This window comes from Mustela putorius, unplaced genomic scaffold (assembly GCF_011764305.1).
Source record: "Mustela putorius furo isolate JIRA1106 unplaced genomic scaffold, ASM1176430v1.1 tig00003909_pilon_pilon_pilon, whole genome shotgun sequence".
Taxonomy (NCBI): Eukaryota; Metazoa; Chordata; class Mammalia; order Carnivora; family Mustelidae; genus Mustela; species Mustela putorius.
Window position 1 is genome coordinate 4,852,263 of NW_025422057.1, and position 19,586 is coordinate 4,871,848.

General features: G+C 54.0%; 1 protein-coding gene across 2 annotated transcripts in view; it reads right to left on the reverse strand.

Moving 5' to 3' along the window:
* DOCK1 (dedicator of cytokinesis 1) overlaps positions 1–19,586 on the reverse strand; it is a 497,269-nt gene that overhangs the window by 12,549 nt on the left and 465,134 nt on the right. For both annotated transcript variants that reach the window (XM_045068856.1, XM_045068857.1), the window contains exons 42-47: positions 19,468–19,546; positions 17,477–17,561; positions 14,498–14,584; positions 11,272–11,448; positions 10,189–10,272; positions 5,479–5,616 (exon numbers count right to left, since the gene is read on the reverse strand). In XM_045068856.1, coding sequence (XP_044924791.1) covers positions 5,479–5,616; positions 10,189–10,272; positions 11,272–11,448; positions 14,498–14,584; positions 17,477–17,561; positions 19,468–19,546 — 650 coding nt within the window. The remainder of the gene's footprint in view (positions 1–5,478; positions 5,617–10,188; positions 10,273–11,271; positions 11,449–14,497; positions 14,585–17,476; positions 17,562–19,467; positions 19,547–19,586) is intronic.

The window sequence follows — 19,586 nt, forward strand, 5'->3', positions numbered from 1 at the left end:
GTTGACAAACCACACAGATCACCGAGTCACGCATCTGACTCTAGAACAAAGTAAGATACTCCTGCCGCTTATTTAAAGGCAGATTTGCTCCCCTGCCAGTACAGCGGGGCCGAGGAAGCCACGGCTGGGCCCACTCAAGCTCCTCCTCCCAGCCAGGCTGTGAACTAGAGATGCATTCTGGAGAAAAATGGCCTCTGGATGGAATTTTCCATCCTCTCTTTGAAGTAGGATTTCTATCACCCAAACACGACTCACTGCGCTATAGCTCATGTCACTATTTAATTACCTGGAAAACGCTAGCGTCCCTGTGCCCCAAGGCCAGCTGCTGCAGAGGCTCCTTCCTTTGACCTGAGGAGGGAGGGCCCTTCCTCTCTGTGCGGCTTTGACCTCCCCACCGCCCTGCCCCACAGCTCCGAAGCCAGTTCCTCGGGCCGTCACTGGTAGAAGACGGGCTTAGGACCGCAGCTGATGATACACTGAACACAACTTCCGCATCTGAAAAGTGGGCCCGTTTCTTCAAGAGGTGTTTCGCATGTGAACTACGACTTGATCTGTTCGCTCTCTTGTTAGGAGTAGAAGGGTCACCACCACAAAAGAACAGTTTAAAGCAGGAGCTGGTAAACTCGTTCTGTGAATGGCCAGACGGGTTTTAGGCTCTCCGCCCCCGACCCCGCTCATCCATCAGAGCACGAAAGCAGCCAGAGACGACACAGAGACGAGTGAGCAGGGCTGCGTTCTGATAAAACCTGAGCTACAAAAAGGGCAGCGGGCCCCGGTTTGCCAAGCCCCAGTGCAGAGCCACGTGTCGCTGGAGTCTGCCCGCGCAGAGGGGAGGTCTTGGGTTTGGCACAGGGACGGCGCCATCGCACCCCTTCAAGGCAACGTCCACTGGCACTAACTGGCCTTGTGAGGAAACCAGAAAGGAAACGAAGTACAACTTAGTCCGAATCGGGGACACGTTTCTTGTACAAAATCTAGCAACTCAAGGTCCACAGGAGGCTCTTCTCAGGCTGAGACACATGACGAGTCATGGAGAAGGCCTGGTTCTCGGACACGTGGCTCCCCACCACCACCCCTGCACCCCGGGACGGTCCGTGTCCCACCGCTCCCAACACGGTCAGGCCAGAGGCCTGCCTGCTGCTCTAGGCCCGGCTGACCGCCGCATCCCCCGGGGCCCCGCCTGGCCACCGCTCTTTTCTGCATCTCGGTGCAATTTGACCCTCTTCATGGTTTGACTGAGACCCGCGGGCAGCCTCTGCCTCTCGAAGCCCACACTGTCCCCTACGATTTCCTCCACAGCAGCAGCGTCTGAGGGCGGCTCACGGGGAGGGGGCGGAATCCGAGCAGCCGCTGCCAACCCTGGGGGGCCGCCTTCCCGCCCCTCCCCTGCAACAGCCTTGGGTTTCATTTCCACGGAGCCCCCCTGGACTGGAGGCAGGGGTGGGGGGCGGCGGCAGGCGGGGAGCAGAAGGGCAGAAGGCCAGCGGAGTCAGGCTCCGGTGATTTCTGCGGCCGGGAGGATGCTGCCTTCACAGCCCATGGTCTGTCGGCCACAGGGAGACTCGCATTCAAGGAAATGCAGCTGAGCGTACAGAGAAGAAACGTGACTGTCCGCCATCCGGGTGCTGTGAGCCCCGCTCCTGGCCTGATGGTTTCTGTCTTTCTGGTGAAATGCCGCTCCCAGCTATGTTAGGTGCGCAGGGCAGAGGAGAGAGCCAGCCATGGACCAGGAGGGGGCGACGGCCAGGAAGAACCACCTCAGTCCAGGAAGAGCCTTGAACATCCTCCCTCTGACCACAAAGGGCTGGTGATGTCTCTGGAGAAGCAAACTGCAGTTCTGGCGGATCTATCTGTAGAACAAGGGGAGGGAGGTGGCAGGAGCAGGGTTCTGGCCAAAAGGGACAGAAGCCACTGTTGGGTCCCGTACTTCCAGGGCGCCCACTGGGCCATTTGTCTCACAATTCCGTCTTGACTGAGTAGAGCCTCTAAAAATTGAAGAACTGGGACTTTTTCCCCCTTCTGAAGCAATCGGAGTTTCTCCCAGCCCTGACAGGTGTAGCCCCAGCATCATGACATGAGTCATCTGGTGGCCCTGTATCCTGGCACCAGGTCTGGCAGGGGTGGGGGTGGGGCAGTGACAACTAGGCTAGAATTTTAGCTCTGGGACCGACGATGTGACCTGGCACCACGCGTGGAAGGAACGAACCACTCTGGGCGCCGGCTTTCTCCAGAGCACGCAGGGATGAATCATCCCGCCTCGAGAGGACGGTGTGAGGGCGAGATGGGAGGAAGCAGCCGGAATCCCGGGGCCTTGGCACACTCCTCGGGTAGCTGTCCCTGCTGTTGTCATTATCACGGCCTGAAGCAAACACTCATTTTGCTTTTTACAAGAAGCGAGCCCCACCCTGCCCAGTGTGTCCTTTTCTTCCAACTGTGCCCAAATGCCCCCCCCCTTGACCCCCACACCTGCCTACTGCCCAGAGATCAGGGGCGGGTGGGCAGGGCTGGATTTCGTTGAGGCGACCAGTGTTTTACTGGGTAGGGTAAGAAGCAGGCACGTTGCTTTTCTGGAAGACCCAGACGCTGGTGCTGAATGCAGGAGGTGCTCATGGCCCTTTCCTCAGGGACCTCGGGGTCTGCACTCTTCACTCCCTCTGCATCTGGAGAAGCTGGGCTGTGTGTGAGCTTTTGTCCAGGGAGCTGTGGCCCCCTAGAGCCCCAGCACAGGCAGGGAGAAGGCCAGCGGGGCGGGAGCCGGGCTCTGGTGAAGCCGGCTATGGATTAAGAAGTCAGAGGGTGTCCAAGTCTTCTGTTTCTATCTATGGCTTTGGCTGGATCAGAAAAATTGACAAAATGGTTTATGTCTTTTCTATGGGGTTTTTATTTTTAAATCCATTTTTTTTTTAAACAGGATGGTACTATATTGCTTTTCCAAGTATTCTGAGATGCTTGCAAGTTTTCAGAGTAGATAAGACAGGAAAGGCTCATACCAGACTGCTTTTTATTTGCCGCATTTCTCAGAACCTGACAAGGGCATCTGTCTGTCTCTGTCTGCTCGAGGGAAGCGGGCTCCCAGGACAGAGGACCCAGGAAGGCAGCTCCAACCAACAAAGCATCCAAGGGGAGGAAATACATCCTTAATTCTACTCCTCAATCCCAGTAAGCCTGACTAGCCCCTAGCTGGGCAGGGGTGGGGGGCTGCGCTGGCTGCCCCCACAGAGAGGCGGGCAGTTTGGGGGACATGACCAAGTCCCACGATGTGGAGGACACTGCTCACCTCTGGCCAAAGATGGCTGCATAGGAACAGGGGAAACCTGTCCATGAGGAGGGGGACACCCTCAACACCCTGCCTCCTGGCCTGGCCTTCCGTCTCCCCTGGGCCCAGCAGCAAGCCCGCACAGACGTGCCGCATCCCGGCAGAGAACGGAACAGGAAGGACATGTGGTGAGCCAGACAGGTGTCTGTCACTTTGAAATATAAATTACATGAGCGGTAAAAGGGAAGACTTTCACTTAGGAGGCAAACTCTGAGATCTCACAAGTGTTTGTTTCTTAGAAGACTTAAGAGCTGTGTTAGACTTGGGAAGAGATGCAGGATGAGGAGCTACGAAATTCTGGCCCCTCGACTCCGACCACGATGAGTCACAAGTCCTGAGGCCATCAAGCCCTCCTTAAGGGTTCTGGCTGGCATGAGGGCATCCCAGTCCGAAGCCTGTCCAGCTCCTGCTGGGCTGGCTGCCCTGGGTCCCCATGCACTGAGTTTTCAGACCAGAGCCCAAAGGTTGCACTCTCTTGGCTTTGTCAGGTTCACACTCTGCTGGGGACACACGGGCGTGGGCGGGTAGGCTGCGCCAGCATGGAGTGGGCTCAGAGCCCAATAGCCCCGCTCTGGGGGCTTCTCAGCCTCTTACCAGCCTCCGACCACATGAGCAAGAAAAAGGAAACCTCTGCCGTGTCACTTGAGTGGTGGCTAGAAGCAAAAACTTGGAGTCAGACCAGCAGGCTTCAAACTCCATCAGTGGCTGCAGTGGCCACTGTTACTGTGTGACCGCATGTCCCCCTTCTCCCCATCTGTCAAATGACAATGACTGCGGTGCCTCATTCATAGTGTTAAGTGGATGAAGCCAGTTCGTACTTGTGAAGCACATGGAAAGGTCCCTGGCACACGGTGAGTATGAACGAGTGTCTGCTGAGTGAGCCACGTGTGTGGGGAAAAGAAGTGAGTTCAACAGGAAGAGCAACAGAGAGCTGCTGGCAGACGGATGGAATTGGGCCAAAAAAGAACCCAAAATGGTGCCCTACATTAGACACCTGGTCCTTTCGGAAGGAGAGAAGAGTGCCGTGCGATGTGAGCAGCATGCCTTTCATTGGCAGGAAGGTGGAGACCACGTGCACCCTCACCCCCTTCATGCCAAGGGCTGGGCTTCTAGATCGGAAGCCTTGCTGCCTCTTTGTGTCACACTGTTGCTTCCCTGAAAATCACGGAAAGCAGGCCTTGCATCATCTGCTGTGCCGGACATCTCCAGAGTCCAGGGATGGCCAAAGTTCGGACCCACCAAGGCCCCTAGAGACCACTGTGTGGCGTTCTGGTTTCCGGGGCTCGGCCTTGCCCCCAGGTGGCTTTGACGCGTGGCTCGCAACAGCATCTCAAGCCTGCCACAGGCTCTCACTGCCGGCCAGTCTGCATCACTGCCTATCACAAGCCACTCTAATCATGAGCTTGAACCCAGCCGCAAACTTGAAACTTCTACAAACTCCTAGCAAAAGCCCAGTTCTGCCCTTCATCCAGAGCAAAGCTTCCTGCCCCACACTGCCATTCCAGGCTCTTGGAGGCTGGGCACCTTTCCAGCTTCTCCTGTGAATTCTCTTCCATCCCAGGCACGGCTATGTCTGCACGGCCTCGGGCCTGCCATTCGATTTCCAGTCTCCAGGCCTTTCTCCTCACCTCCTCCCCTGACTGTGTCCAGCTTACCTTTCTTGGCTCAGACCCGTAACCACGCCTTTAAGACTTAAAGTCTTTGATGACAATTTCAGTAATCCCAGCAACTCTCTCCAACGACTTTGACTTTGGACTGGACAAAGGCCCCAGCTCTGCCTCAGGACACGAGTACTGTTGCGTGTGTGTTCCCTACCCCTCTGTGTGTGGGGTATGGCTGTAGGAGTGGCCTCCACGACCAGCCAAAGTTGAGGCCCATGGGGCCCCACCGCACTGAGGACAGACTGTGTCCGAGGCAGGCGAGCAGGGCGCTCGGTGATCAGGCACACTCATGAAGGCTTACTCACCCTGACATTTCCAGTTATTGAAAGGAGGTTGCTGGCTTACTGGCAGACAGACTTCCGAGGGTCCGAGGTCCTTCGAATCCTACTTCCCCAGCAGGCATCACGTATACCTCTTACTCACCCTGCCTGTGAGCCCGACACAGTTGGACAATGTGACGCAAAGACGCCCACCTGCCCTTCTGCAGGGCTCCCCACTTACCATGGTGCGGACACCATATTGCTTTTCCACTTTCTCCTTCAGCTGTTTGAAACAGGCTTCCATTCTCTCATGAAATGGCCTCAGTGCTTCAGTGACTTTGTCTCCATGAATCCTGATCCCTTCAGCCAAAAACGGAATCTGAAAAACATAGCAGTCAACACTCCTTATTTCCTGGTTAATGGCCTAGAGAGAGGCGTGCACACCAGGCAGAAAGTGGCGCTGTGTGCAAAATGCAACTGTTTTGTTTCCAAATCAAACCGTGAATCAAAGTCATCAGCAGGCACATTACCCCCAAAGACCAAAATGCTCAAATTAAAATCCTTTGTGTTTTAAATTGGACACGTTCAGTGCAGTGCTGGGCACACAATGGCCACTCGGTGACTATGCCTGACTCCCATTGGCCGACCAACTCCAGAATAAACTCATCTGTGCCTTCCACGTGAATCTGGAAAGATCTGCAGTTTGAATCTGTTTAGCTGTAACTTGGTCTATTAGCAAAGGGTCATGGCACAGCGCAAAGATTTCTTTAGTTCAGAATATCGCCTTTGTAGGCAATTGAGAACCCTATTCTAAAACTTAAAAAAAATCTAATTATATGTGATCTATAGTCCTGAAGGATCTTCTTATTTGGAAAGGAAAACCAAATCTATTCTTCCTTAAAACTAAAAATAATCGCTTCCCTGCCAACACTGCTGTCACAAATATCCGTGCCAACACTTCACTCCCAAGCGCAGAGATGTAGCTGACCTTTAAAAGCGTCGCAGGGAGACATTTTCATTCCCCAGCCCCGGAGGCCCTCTAGAATCACTGCTGTTGGGGGGTGGGGAGGGCTCTCAGGAGGGCTTCTCTCCCCAGGCTCTGCTTTCCCCCAATGCGTGGACCAGGAGTTAGACATTCCTCAATGCAATCAAGCTAAGAGGCTTCCTCTTAATAATTTATAATTAAATCAAAATCCTGATTAAAAACAGATTTCCCTAATATGACAGAACACCTACCTAAATAAGCAGATTTATTAGGAAGCAGGATAATAAGTACACAATTGAATTTCATGTGAACAAATTTGAGAACTCTTATCAAGATGAATCAATGCATAAAATGTATTTGGTTGCCATGTGGAGCAGGCGCTATTTATTGCCTGTTGTGGTCTCCGGGGAAAGACAGAAGAAGTCAGGGCCCCCATGTCACAGCCCGCCCGGCAGCCCACCCAGCCTGCCCTGGGGCTGCACGGGCTCAAAGCTTGTTTCGCTGACAGTTGGGCCTCCCCACCAGGGTTCGGGCCAGGCGTCCCCTTCTGGCCGGTGACCGCCAAGAGGACGATGGGTGTACAGGTGAGCTTTCACGATGGAGAAGACGTTCTGACATTCCACGTGAATTACTCCTACAGATGGCAGCTTCCCCGGAGCTCGCCGCAGTGTGGTCAGGTTCCACACTAGAAAATGCTCACAGTAATCCTTATGCTTCCCGAGTTCCGCCTCGGGGCATGGCACAGGCAGGCTGGAGACAACTTTTGGTGGGATGGCAGATGTGTTGGATCTCTCTGGGTGCGGAGTTGAGGATGGGGGTGCTGTCTCAAGGTGAAAGCCCAGCTACGTGAGTTCCTACAAGCATTTTTGTGTAGAATCAACCATTTTCAAATACATAAAATGCAGTCTAAATGTCTCTGCATTTTGTTGTTGTTTTCTTCTTGTTGGTTTGATTAAAAGCCTTAATGGGCCAGACGCGCTGACCTACCAGAAGCTACCGGCTGGACTAAAGTGAAGACCGTTTGGTTTCGGTCCCTGGGGCTGTGTGAGCGGCAGCTTGGCAGGCAACATCTAGAGGGAACAAGCACTGACCACTTCTGCAGGTCCCTGACGCTGTCAGATACAACCTTCTTCTTCTGGCCTCTGTTCTGTGTCCGACTGGGGCTAAGCCCCGGCTCTGCGTAAAAACATGCTCTGCGCAAACACTCTAACATACTGGGTGCTTAACATACAAACATGGGGCATGGAATGAGGCCTGAAGCGATCTCCGGGGACCCTGTAATTCGGTGGGTTCCAAGCTGGATGAGCATCAGCATCTCTGGGCTGGTTCCTGAACCCCACCTCTGGAGTCCTGGTTTGCTCTGGAGTAGATCTCAGGAATCTCCATTTCTTAAAAGTCTCCCAGAACCCAGAGTGGGGAGAGGAGAGAAGACATCCCCAAAGTTAACACCTTGGGTTGTTCAAAATGAGCACACAGCCTGCTCTCCTGAGACGCCCTTCTGAACAGCAGTGCTGCATGTGAAGTTTGCCCCTGTGTGTCCCCTGCACTCACTCAGAGCCCACCAGCGCACGGCACATCAGGGAGCAGAGCTCAGTGCTCCAAGAGCACCACCCCTGCAGGGCAACGGCTGAGCCCCTTATCAGTTGGGGATGCGGCGTGAGTCCGGTCTTTTGTCTTTGTCGTCTCGAAAGAGACGTAGGTGCACAACACAGCAGTGGTGTATGGTCTGTATGGACTCATCTTCGGGCCTTGGCAGGGATGCTCAGTGAAACGGCTGCATCTGGGGAAGGGCAGAGCTGTGCCTTTGAGGAAGGGGCTGGAGCCCACTCTGACCTGGCGTCGGCTGTAAACATAGAGGAAGGCCCCACACGCCTGCAGCCACTGGCTCCCAGCTGGGAGAAGCGGGTCAGCATCGTCCTGGTTTGGGGATGTCAAGAGCAGAGCCAAGAGCTGCCTGGGATTTAACAACCTGCCTTCACAACCAGTTTCAGTACCAAGATGTGCTTATTGCTTATCAGTGATGGAAACTCTGCCAGTGAGTCTTTGGGATTCCCCAGAGAAAGACTCACTCTGCCCTGATGGAGCTTCCAGAAAAAAACCAAACCAAACAAACTCACAAACGAAAACATTAAGACAGCATCCTGATAACCCCAAACTTCTTATTTTTAATGACTGCATGACTCAATCAGTGATACTAAAATATGGGTTTCCAAACATTTGCAAATGAAAGCGAAATCACAGGTAATGTTTTGAATATGCATTTTCCATCACCCTTTGATTTAATGAAGTTGCTAGAAAATGGATTCTTTCTTTCGGCTTTCCTGTGAACTGCTTTAAAATTCATCCTTTAATATAGTTATTAGGGGTGATGACATAGTGCTGACATAAAGTTCTCTCTGGGGAACAAATTATTTTCCTCTGTAGGACTTGAAACTCTTAAAATCCAATTTGCTGTAAAAGCTTACAAAAAAAAAAAAATCAATACAACTTTTGCAGACCAAACTAGTTTTTGTGTGGCAATGATGTTATAGCCTTCAATGCAGTTTGAATTTTGTACCTTTTGGTTTCTACATCTAAAATGGAATCACTCAGACTTTTAAACTCTCTTTTTGGAAACAGAGGGAGACCGTCCACATGAGGCTTATATTCCACGCAGAGAACCGTCCTTGGCCTGTCAGGTCGCCGGAGCCAGCCCCCCCCCGGGTTCATTATCACAGGGTAATTCTACTGCAAACAAATGTCTAGTGATTTGTGGCCAAGTCACACCCATGAGGACAGCCATTGTGAAAAACAAAACAAAAAGAAACTAGAAACTGACAAGTGTTGACAAGGGGGTGAGAGGAACGTGGTTCCTCGAAAGATTGACAAGTAGAATCATGGTTTGATCCAGAAATGCCACTTCTGGGAATACACCCCAAAGAACAGAAAGCAGGAAAATGAACAGACTCGTGTGTGGCCATGTTCACGGCCAAATAGCAGAAGGAGCCTGAGTGTCCACAGGCGGATGAACGGAAGAACCGAATGTGGCCTGTCCACGCAAGGGAGTGTTATTCAGCCCCACAAGGACGGAGATTCTGACTCAGGCTACAACACGGATGAACCCCGAAGACTGTACTCAGTGAAACAAGCCAGTCCCCAGAGCCGTATGACTTTACCGTATGAGTCTGCAAATGTGAAGCACCTGGAACCATCAAGTTCATGGAGACAGACAGAGGAAGAGTGGTTTGCAGGGGCGGAGAATGGAGAATCAGTGCAGAGGTTTTTGGCAAGGTGGCAAAGTTCGGGAGACGGACAGAGGGGATGGTCGCACAGCAGTGTGAATGTGCTTAATGTCGCCCGACTGTACTGCAAACTGGTCACGGTGTTACCTTGTATGTTCTGCTTATTACCGTGACGTCAAACTGGTCAATGTGTTACCTTGTATGTTCTGTTTATTACCGTGACGTCGTCCTAACAGCAGGCCCCTCTAAGGTGAGACTCAGAGACCTCAGGAGCACGAGCACAGAAGCACCATTATATGCAGAATTACAGCTGGGAAAACACGATGTGGACGCCCCCAGCCCTGGCTACCACCAGGGAGAACGTGAGCGGCGGGCGCTCTACAGTGGCCCGCTGTCACCTCCCACACGGGCAGCACCGGCCCGAGTGCCCTTCCCGGGACAGGCAGGAGCCAAGCTCTCGAACACATCACAGCTCTCAGCTTTCCTCTGAAGTTCTGTCTATACCAGATAGAGTCTTCCAGTAGAGACAGACCAGGCTCACTGGTAAGTGAGAATGCTCTGTGTGTTCAACCTCATGATGTAGCCTAGGAGTCTAGTTAATATATCTGGGGGTGGGTTATCTGGGGACACATGTGGCTCCGCGCACTGTGGCGCATGTCCCAGGCCTCTGTGCTGGCTGGTGTGTGTGCTGAGGTGGCCCAGGAGGACGTGGGTCTGGCCTGCAGGGCGGCCACCCCACACTTACCTGCCATGCGATGAGGTCCTTGAGCTTCTCGATCTTCTCATGGGCCTCTGGGTGCTCCTGCAGGTACCGATCTGTGAAGAAGGCCTGGTGGGGACAGGAAGGGCCACTCGGTACACCGCTTCCCGGTCCCAACTCTGCACCCTGGCTGTGCACCAGAGCCGGGGAGAGAGCCAGGCCCACCCTGTGTGTGTCAAACAGACGCACCGCCGGGGACGGACCCTCCCCAGCACTCCGGGCTAAACGTCTGCTTGGGCCCAACACCACAGATGTTGAGACGTTGAACGGGGCAGCCAGGAGGGGCATTTCGGGTGGCATCTCTGTCCTCGGAACCCAAGCTGACCTGGATGCTCAGCCGGCTGGGAGGCAGCTCCCCAGCGCCCTAACTCCCGCCCTGCCCCCCACCCCGGGCTGGTCCTCCACCTCCGGCTGCTTACAACCAAGAGCCGTCTCTAGGTCCAGGGCAATGACTCCTCGCGGCCTGCTCTCTGCCTCAGTTCTTACTCTGTCTGGACAAGGGCTCAGCAAACTTTTCTGAGAAGGGCCTCAATGCCGCCCCTTTCCATCAGGAAAACAGTCACAGACACTAAGTGGTGAATGGCCGCGGCCAAGTCCGAACTTGATGTCAAACACAGAGAGCAGACCGTAGGGCCGACCACTGGTCTAGACCACACCCCACATCCTTCAACTTCTGCCCATTCCCACTGAGAGGCTTTCCAGCGAGCCCGGCTGGCCTTCTGCTGTGTACCCGCCATGCCTACCTATCCCACACATTCTAAGCCTTTCGTCTCTCACTAAAACCGTGTCTCTTGGCCTTTCGTGATCCTAGGACTCTTGAGAGCCCCCCGAGGGCAGCCCCGCAGAGCTCCGTCAGCCCAGCCTGGGAGGACAACACCCAGGGGAGTCATGCCCGGGGTCGGGCCTTGACCTTCCGCAGCCAGCAGGGGTCACCTCTAGGGGGTCCCCAGCCTTGGCTCAGTCACGGCTGAGGTTGGCCAGAGAGACCAGCACAGCTTCTGGGCTGGGAGGTATATTTCTGGAGACATCTGTCCCGGGACAGGGCTGGACCTCAGGCATGTCACATGCCTTCTCATAATTCGCGAAGCCTCCCATGACGGCAGGGTCCACGATGCCATTCAGGAGCATGGAGAGGGGGTTGATGGGGAGGCTGGGGTCATCAAGGTGCTGCTGCACCATGCTGTTCATCTTGTCATTGGTCAGCTGCATGGTCTCGATGGCGTTCTCCAGGGGGCTGATCTCCACCTGCGGGGAAGGAAGAAGATGGGACCCCAGGCCAGCTGCTGTGTCCACCCCGCCAGGGTCTTCTGCTGTGTCTCTGGCCCGTGAGGTCCTGCCAGAGGACGAGCACTCCCAAGGGGGGCCAGGCTTCCTATTCCTCCATCACACCTTTCTTCCCGGGGTGGGGGCGGTTTCGGGGTTGTCTGTTATCACCCAACAAGAGCAGCTGGGTATCTCTGCATCACTGTGCATTGCCAGTAGGCATGGGCCTCGCACACAAATTCCGAAGCGATAATACAAGGCGGGCTGGCTCTGAGGGGGTATGTGTGTGTGCACGAGTGTGTGTGTGTGTGTATGTGTGTGTTGTGTGCCTGTACACACGTGCACATGTGTAAGTATGTGCGCATACACATGTGGTCTGCTTCTTTTAAAATGGGTGAGATTTTGGGCTCAGTCGGTGAACCATCTGCCTTCGGTTCGGGTGAGGATCCCAGGGTGCTGGGATCGAGTCCCGCATCAGGCTCCCTTGCTCGGTGGGGAGTCTGCTTCTCCCTCCCCCTCTGCCATTCCCCTCACCTCCACCCTGCTTGTGTTTGCTAGCTCCGTCAAATAAATAAAATCTTACAAAAAGAAGGGTAAGATTTTAAGGAATTCTGAGCCATCTGTCACTGTCCCTGAGGCAGGAGGCCTTGGCACTTTGTAATCCTCTGGTAACTGTTTGGTCAGGGAAGGGGGTTGGGCCCTGCCCTGATCTCCAGAGTAGACCATGTACTCTCTTAGGAAGGAAGAGCTCTGCTGCCCCAGGGGGAGCACGTCACCACTTCCAATGGTACCTCACAGGCCTCATCAGAACACCGACCACCGGTCAGCGGGAACTTCGTGCAGGAGGCAGGGGACCACTGTCCATCCTGTCCATCAGAACACCGACCACCGGTCAGCGGGACACTTCGTGCAGGAGGCAGGGGACCACTGTCCATCCTGTCCATCAGAACACCGACCACCGGTCAGCGGGAACTTCGTGCAGGAGGCAGGGGACCACTGTCCATCCTGCAACTGCCCTCCTTTGTCTGGGGACCCAACAGCTCCCTGCAAGGCCCAGCAGAGCATGTCTCTCTGGCTCAGCCCTAAGGTGCCACGAAAACATGGCTGGGTTTAAAACAACAGCAGCCCCTGCCCTCCAGGTCTCCTCTAAGAGATGCTCAGCTGGCCACAAAGCCACATCCAGGGGTCACCTCAACACAGGAGCATTTTGGTCCTCCTGAAGGAGGTAGGAGGCATCCCTACCCGTGCCTGGAAGCCCAGGGTATCTGTAGCAAGGGACAAAGAGAGCACGGGGAACAGGGACCTGAGAACAGACAGCTCTTCTCACGGCAGGTCCCACATTGCAGAGCGACACTTGGAAGTCACAGAGGAGGAAAACACCCACTGCACTTGTCCCGTGCAGCCTGGGAGCTGAGGGACAGGCTGTCCCGTACAGAAAGGTGGCTTCCGGTCGGCCCTTCGTCCTCACTGCGTGTAGTCCAAGCAGGACTGTGGCTCCCAGGTGGGCCCACGTGGGCCCTGGCGGGCTCAGAGCCTGGAACGCAGCATCCCAGGCACACGCCTTCGCCAATGGCACACCCCAGGGCAGGACTCTGTTCTGACTGACCGCTGACCCTGACCCTGACCCCGTTTGCCTCAAGCAAGAATAGTTTCCTCTATTCATTCAGCGGGAGAGCTGGCGCCACCCCCTGGACATCCCCAGCGGATTGTCCCGGGGGGCATGCACAAGGCAAGGGCGGTGGGATGGGTATCAAGAGCGGCTCTTCGTTTTGTGCTCTGGGATTACTCGGCTTCCGGCCTCTTAGTTTGTTAAAAATGGCAAACAGCGCCGGTGGCAGAACCACATCTTTACAGAAAGTCAGGACTCACCCTCTCCACCTTGAGCTCTTAAGCTCCTTCCTCTCGAAATCTGGCTGGCTCACAAAATCCCGGATTACTGAGGGCTTTGGGAAGAGGCTCATTAGGAAGCTTAGTGCCTATTTACACCAAGTGTCCCCTACTCCGCCCTCTCACGTGCTACATCACCAGCTCTATATGGTGCCAGCAAAAACTTGCCACTGCCACATACCTTCTGAGCCCTCCAGGCATCTGGGCTGCCTGGGTGTTGGGGGGGGCACAGAGTGGGCACTCCCTGGGCACAAAATCCAAGTGCCCAGGGCAGGGACAGGTAGAGAGACCCAGGGCTTCAGAGAAGCAGGAGGGGGCACCTGGGATGGGGGGGGGGGCAGATGTGGCCCTGAGCTCAGATGGGCATGGATGACAGAAAAAGAGAGGAAACAGAAACAGGGCTGGGAAGAGAGGTTCCAGCCAGGTTGAACTGAGCAGGGAGTTTTGAGGAGACTCACTATAAACTCCAGGGGGGGCCACCAGCCCTCTGGATAAGATCCTGCTGGCTGAACACAAAAGGCATTGAGATACGTGAATTAAAATACATATTTCAATCAGATCTCTTTATCCCACTCTCTGATACTTCTGTGTATTCAGTAAGAATCTGCCGCCCAACTCTGGTTCACGGAGATGGAACTGTCCCAGGGCTCACCACTGAGGCAAAGCAAAGTTTAGCTAATGAGATGCGAGTCATTATTTCTTTAAAAAAGTGCCAGTGAGGGGTATATTCTCAAGCTATTTTTACTTGAAATAAGCAATTGCTATTAATCAAGTCGTTTGTCATGTAAATGGCAATAAAACCATCAGGAAGAAAGATCTTAAAAAGTGTATGTAAATTGGAACTTGTCTTAAACTTTTCATTTAGTTAACAGAAAGAGCTGTCAAAACAGCACAGCAATGACTAGATTTAAATATTTTGTAAGAAGAAAGAAAATCTTAATGCTGGTTTTCTCGTCAGCTAGCACTGGTCGTGATTACACAGCATTTCTACAACAATGTTTGTGGACCTGCACAGTCGATGGCCCGGGGAATGTGCAGGGTGACGACGGGCTCAGCCTCATCTGGCCTGGGGTCTCCATGTGCCCACCACACCCTGTAACAGAGGGCAACGCACAATCCCTCCTGGGAGGGGGGGTATCCTTACCATGAAGACAGATTTGACCTCAAACCACCTTAAAATTCCAGGTAACTTGTACGCCGTGGTGTATATGGTTCTCTCGATCCACATGTTCTGCAAAGGAAACACACACGGTACTGGTCACAAGGATGTCAGCAGGTGGACAGTGTCGGCCCTCATGGGGACTGACCACTCTTTGTGAGGCACGTCCTCCCAGGGGACGGGTCTCCCTGCAAGGAATCGCACGTGGCCCTTTTGCGTGCCTTTTCGCCTGTGAGTCGGACAGTCACACGAGGCACAGCAATGTCCCCTGCTTTGGCTGGCCGGTGGCGTCGGCCTCCCTGGCATTTGGCAAGAAACCCCAGCTGGAGAGCCAGGGAGGACTCTGTACGCCAGAACAAGGGACGTTCCCTCTGAGCAAAGGGATTTTTGAAGAGGCTCCCATGTTGGCCTGACTTCGGGTTCAACAGAAACCCACAGGAAGGGTGCTAAGGAAATCCGGGTTTCATGTAAGTGACCGCTCACGCCAGATGCAGACCAGTCAGTACGCTGGGCTTCAGTGTGTTTCCTGCACAACTGATCTCTATTCACATCAGAAAATAAAGATGTGGACAAATCACCCACCCCCTGGAGACGGTAACTTAAACCTTTCAGTAACTGTTGTTCAAGACTTCTCACTAAGCACTGGAAAGGCAGATGTAGATGCGTATTTTCCATAAGATACCATTTGATAATCCAGAGTCTTCATAGAACAGTACATTATGTGTGGCAGGAAACTGCTGCAAGCCAACGAGCATCACCCCCCTGTGCCTCTCCCAGGCTGCAGAAACCCGCAGTGAGCTAACCAGCGGGGACCTTTCGCCCATCTGGGAGCCCATGGTCTGCTTCCGGCCACCCTCTCCCTGTCCTGGGTCATAACTGGGCCATGCAGGTGTGTTGGGAGGGGTCCAGCCACAGTGGGCTGACATCAGCCAGTCCAGGGGGCTGCACTGGATCTTAGATAAGCATCGTTCCCCCACCTGTGAGGCTCTAGAGGGGAGAAGGAAGGGGACCTAGGAGAAGGCTCCCCTGGGCGCTTGCCCAAGGCAACAGCAGTGTGACATTTCAGAGCACCTGCAGGGTCTCCCCAGAGGCTGACACAGCCCGCTGGGGCCCTGGGCTCCACCAAGGGCTCTCTGGACAACTGGCATGGGCTAACCCAGAGCTCTCTGTCTCCCACCTCCTCGGCCGCTCTTGGGGCCCAGGGTTTCATCCCCTGTTGTGCAGCCACGGAGAGCGCTTAGCCTGGCAGGGGGCCTGCCCAGCGTCCCGCCCGCAGAGCCAGGCCTCCCGAAACGGGGCCGAGCCCCGCTTCTCACTGCTGCAAAAAGCCCCACGCTTATCTGGAAGCTTTAGGCTTTGTCAGGCGTGTGAAGGACTAAATCCCGTGGCTTCAGAAAGCCTCATCCAAGTGCGAGGGCCTAACGGGGCCATTAGGGGATTTCAGGGCCATTTGGAAGAAGCACGAGGCTTAGTGAAGCCCCAGATGTCAGGGGTCTCGGTTATTCTTGGCTGTCCCCCAATTGGCTGCACCCCTGTCAGCAATTTGCCTGACGTCCGTGCGTCTCTTTCTCTACGGTATGACCGTATACGGCGCAGCCGCTGGAGGCGAGACGTGTGGGGGAAATTCAGGAACTGCCTGTAAGTCCCACAGTCCAGAGATGTACATAAACGGTCATGTTGTGGCCACAAGGGCCCCACCAGAGATGGCTCAGAAAGCCGCCCCCTTGGGGCTGATGTCTTGTCCCCTCCCTCACTATTAGAGACAACAGCGCAGTGACCAGTTACTGAGTGCAGGATCCTGGGACGCTGGCACCAACCAAGAAATTGGGTCTTCGTTTTGAGATCAGCAGTGTGGGAAGCGGGAATGACTGGGGTTCTCGGAAGACGAGCTCGTCGTCGACACCAGGCCACGGCTCGGGCAGGAAGGGCCTGTGACTAGAGATTCTCATGGGAAGACCGCAGGAAAGGGAGGGCTTTAGGGGGAGGCTGGATAGAAGCATCGCGGCTGGCAGTGCCCCAAACTTCACTCTGGGTCAGGTCACCTTTGACCTTCTGCGCCCCTAGACACCTCCGAATGACAGGCAAGGGGACGCAGTCCCCAGCAGAGCTGCTGGCCCTCCTTGGAAGTCCCTGCAGCGAATGGGTCATGGAAATAAGGGCCCACCTCGCGACTCCCGAGGAAGTTTGCAGGCCAGAAGGAGGGAAATGTTGACGTGTTAAAGAACTCCGCTTTATTGCAAAGAATATTCTTTGCAAATGGAAACCATTAAACCAAGTGCATGCGTATTTTTTTAAAAGCTGCAAAAATTTCTGTTACTAGTTCTATGACTACTGCAGGGGACAAGGTGTGATGACCTTTTTGGTTGGTTGTCACAGCTGGGGAGGTTCTACGTTATCTAATGGGCAGAGGGACAGGGGACCGCTCGATGTCCTCCGAGGCACAGGGTGGCTCCGTCACAGAGAATGACCGGGTCCACGACTCTGTGGCACCCAGGAGCCCCTGGGCCTCAAGACTCAGGAAAACTCAGGTGCTGAATAGGAGTGTCTGTCCGGGTCTCTGCTCCGCTCACCTCCAACTGCTTGCCATCAGCAGAAGCCAGAGTGCTCAGGCCCCTTTGCCTATTCGTATTAGAGACACCAGCAGGGTGCTCGGGGGTCCAGGGCCCAGAGGGAGACAACTCAGAGAAGCCGAGGAGGGAAGCGAGGATGCAGGAGCATAAGCAGCAGACTCCCAGCACTCGTCCCCTCTGCTAGCAACGTACGTAAGGCCTTAACGACATCGTCCGTAAGATGGTCATCCTTTCGCTACAGTTGAAGGGCTTAGGATCTGGAATTCGGATTTCTGCACACAAGGCACAAAGGCATCTAATACTGCCCCGTGGTGGCCTCTGAGGCCATTTTCCACAGGCAGGGGCGGTGGTGGTGGAGGGAGCCCTTTGGGGGTTTTTTGGTTGTTTTCTTTACCGCGAATTCATTGTCTGGGTTTTTCTCTCCCTTGCGTATCGGCCGAGAATATTCAAACCGCTGGACTTCATTCACCCTGTAAAAACTATAGAGACAGATAAAGCGTTAGACATTTAATAACCCCCAAAGCAGCCGATATGCTTTTAAGACGTGGGGTCCCTGCAGCCCTGCGAGCGCCCCCAACCCTGACCCCGAGCGGTCGCTGTGGCTCTCTCTCCCCGCCAGCCTCGGAAGAGAGATGTCGGCAGGTGGAAAAATTGCCTTGAGTTTTTGCCTCTTCCCTGTCCCTGCAAACCCTCAGGGGAGAGGAGATGCTGAGTAGGAGGGAGGCGGGCACACGCGGAGAAAAGGTGAAGCGGGCAGAGCGGAAACGGGCCTGGGTCCCCCACTCCGGTGTTTCCCCCTTCAAAATCCCATTGACTCTGTTAGTTTGACTGAGTGATTCAACGATTATGTTATTGAAATGATTTAATGATTTTTATTAATTTTTTTAAAAATTATGTTTCTAATTTTTTTTACTGTAAAGAATCCAGCTTTACTTATAATCCTTTTCCTAAGAATTATTTTTCATTCTATAACACTTCCCATGGATTAGATGAGCTACTCATTGATATATTTATTTTTTTATTTCTTTTTTTTTTAATTTCTTTTCAGTGTACCAGAATTCATTGTTTATGCATCACACCCAGTGTTCCATGCAATCCGTGCCCTCCATAATACCCACCACCAGGCTCCCCGAACCCCTCACCCCCCTCCCCTCCAAAACCCTTAGATTGTTTTTCAGAGTCCACAGTCTCTCATGGTTCATCTCCCCCTCCAGTTTCCCCCAACTCCCTTCTCCTCTGCATCTCGCCATGTCCTCTGTGTTATTTCTTATGCTCCACAAACATGTTTCTTATTTTTAAAAAGACCTTATATGCCTTCGTTTCAGCTCTACCAAAGGTAGAGTCTGCAACCAAAAGGACAGCATGCACGACAAGTGTGTCCTTTCTTTCCCTGGGGAAGGGCTGGGTGGCACACGTGTGCCAGAGGCAGACATCCCTCGTCAGCACTGAGACGTCGGCCACCTCCCCACGTCCCAGCGAACAGCCGAGCATCAGCTATGATTCACTATTGGCTTTAATGCCTCTCTCCGAAATACACTGCTGCAAAACTTGTGGCAGCCATCGTTCATCCATAAACTGATAAACATCGGTAAACGGAGTCCTGGCTGACCTGCCGCCATGGCTGAGATACAAGGTTAAAGAAAGGAGAGGGAATGTGGAGGAAGAACACAGCCCCCCACACTTCAGGATACGAACTGAGCAGATTCTGAGCATTATCAGGCCACCAAAGAGGTTAATTTCTTAACCAGAACATGGATTGCATAGAAAGAAAAGTCGGAACATCAATGGAACATCTCAAGCAGGGGGTCTCTACAGCACTGCTAGGTCAGGGGCAACTCACCAGAGAGGCATAAACCCTCAAATTCGGACAGCCGGCGAGTGGGTCTAACCATCAGCCCCATCATCCCACATTACATAATTGTGGGGTTGCAGGGATCTGGGGCTTCTCCACCCAGAAAAGCAAATGCCCCAATCCCTTGTCCTGCCTTACAGCACGCAAACACTCTGGCCCTCCCCAGGCGTGTGGACTCGGAAGTGCTGGGTTGGGACTGGGCTGGAGCCCCACTAAGCTCTGCGGGGACCACCGCCCCCACCCCCAGCCCCCTGGCAGGGCATAAGGAGACCAGAGTTTCCCTTCGGTCCTCCCGAGTTTTCCTCGTCTCCCCACGTCAGGAAAGGAACGTCTTGTACCCACCGGCAACACACACTAACCTCTCCCCTCACTGTTCGGATGCTAGAAAGAATTTGCTTCCCTTGCTCTTCTAAGTCAAGAGAAAGAGCATCTGGAAAGCGAATCAAAGGCTACAATCCACGTCTGGAGGGTGAAATTCTTAGCGCCCAGCCCTTCTCCGGCCTCCCGGCGGGTGGCAGACACGGGGTGCTTACCTTACAATCTGCTCCGACACAGGCCTGTGAAATTTCGGGGGCAGATCGAGTTTGGGCTTTACGGTGAAGCACTGGATATCTGAGGGCAAAGGGGGTTAAGGACCAGCGGACGGGGTGCG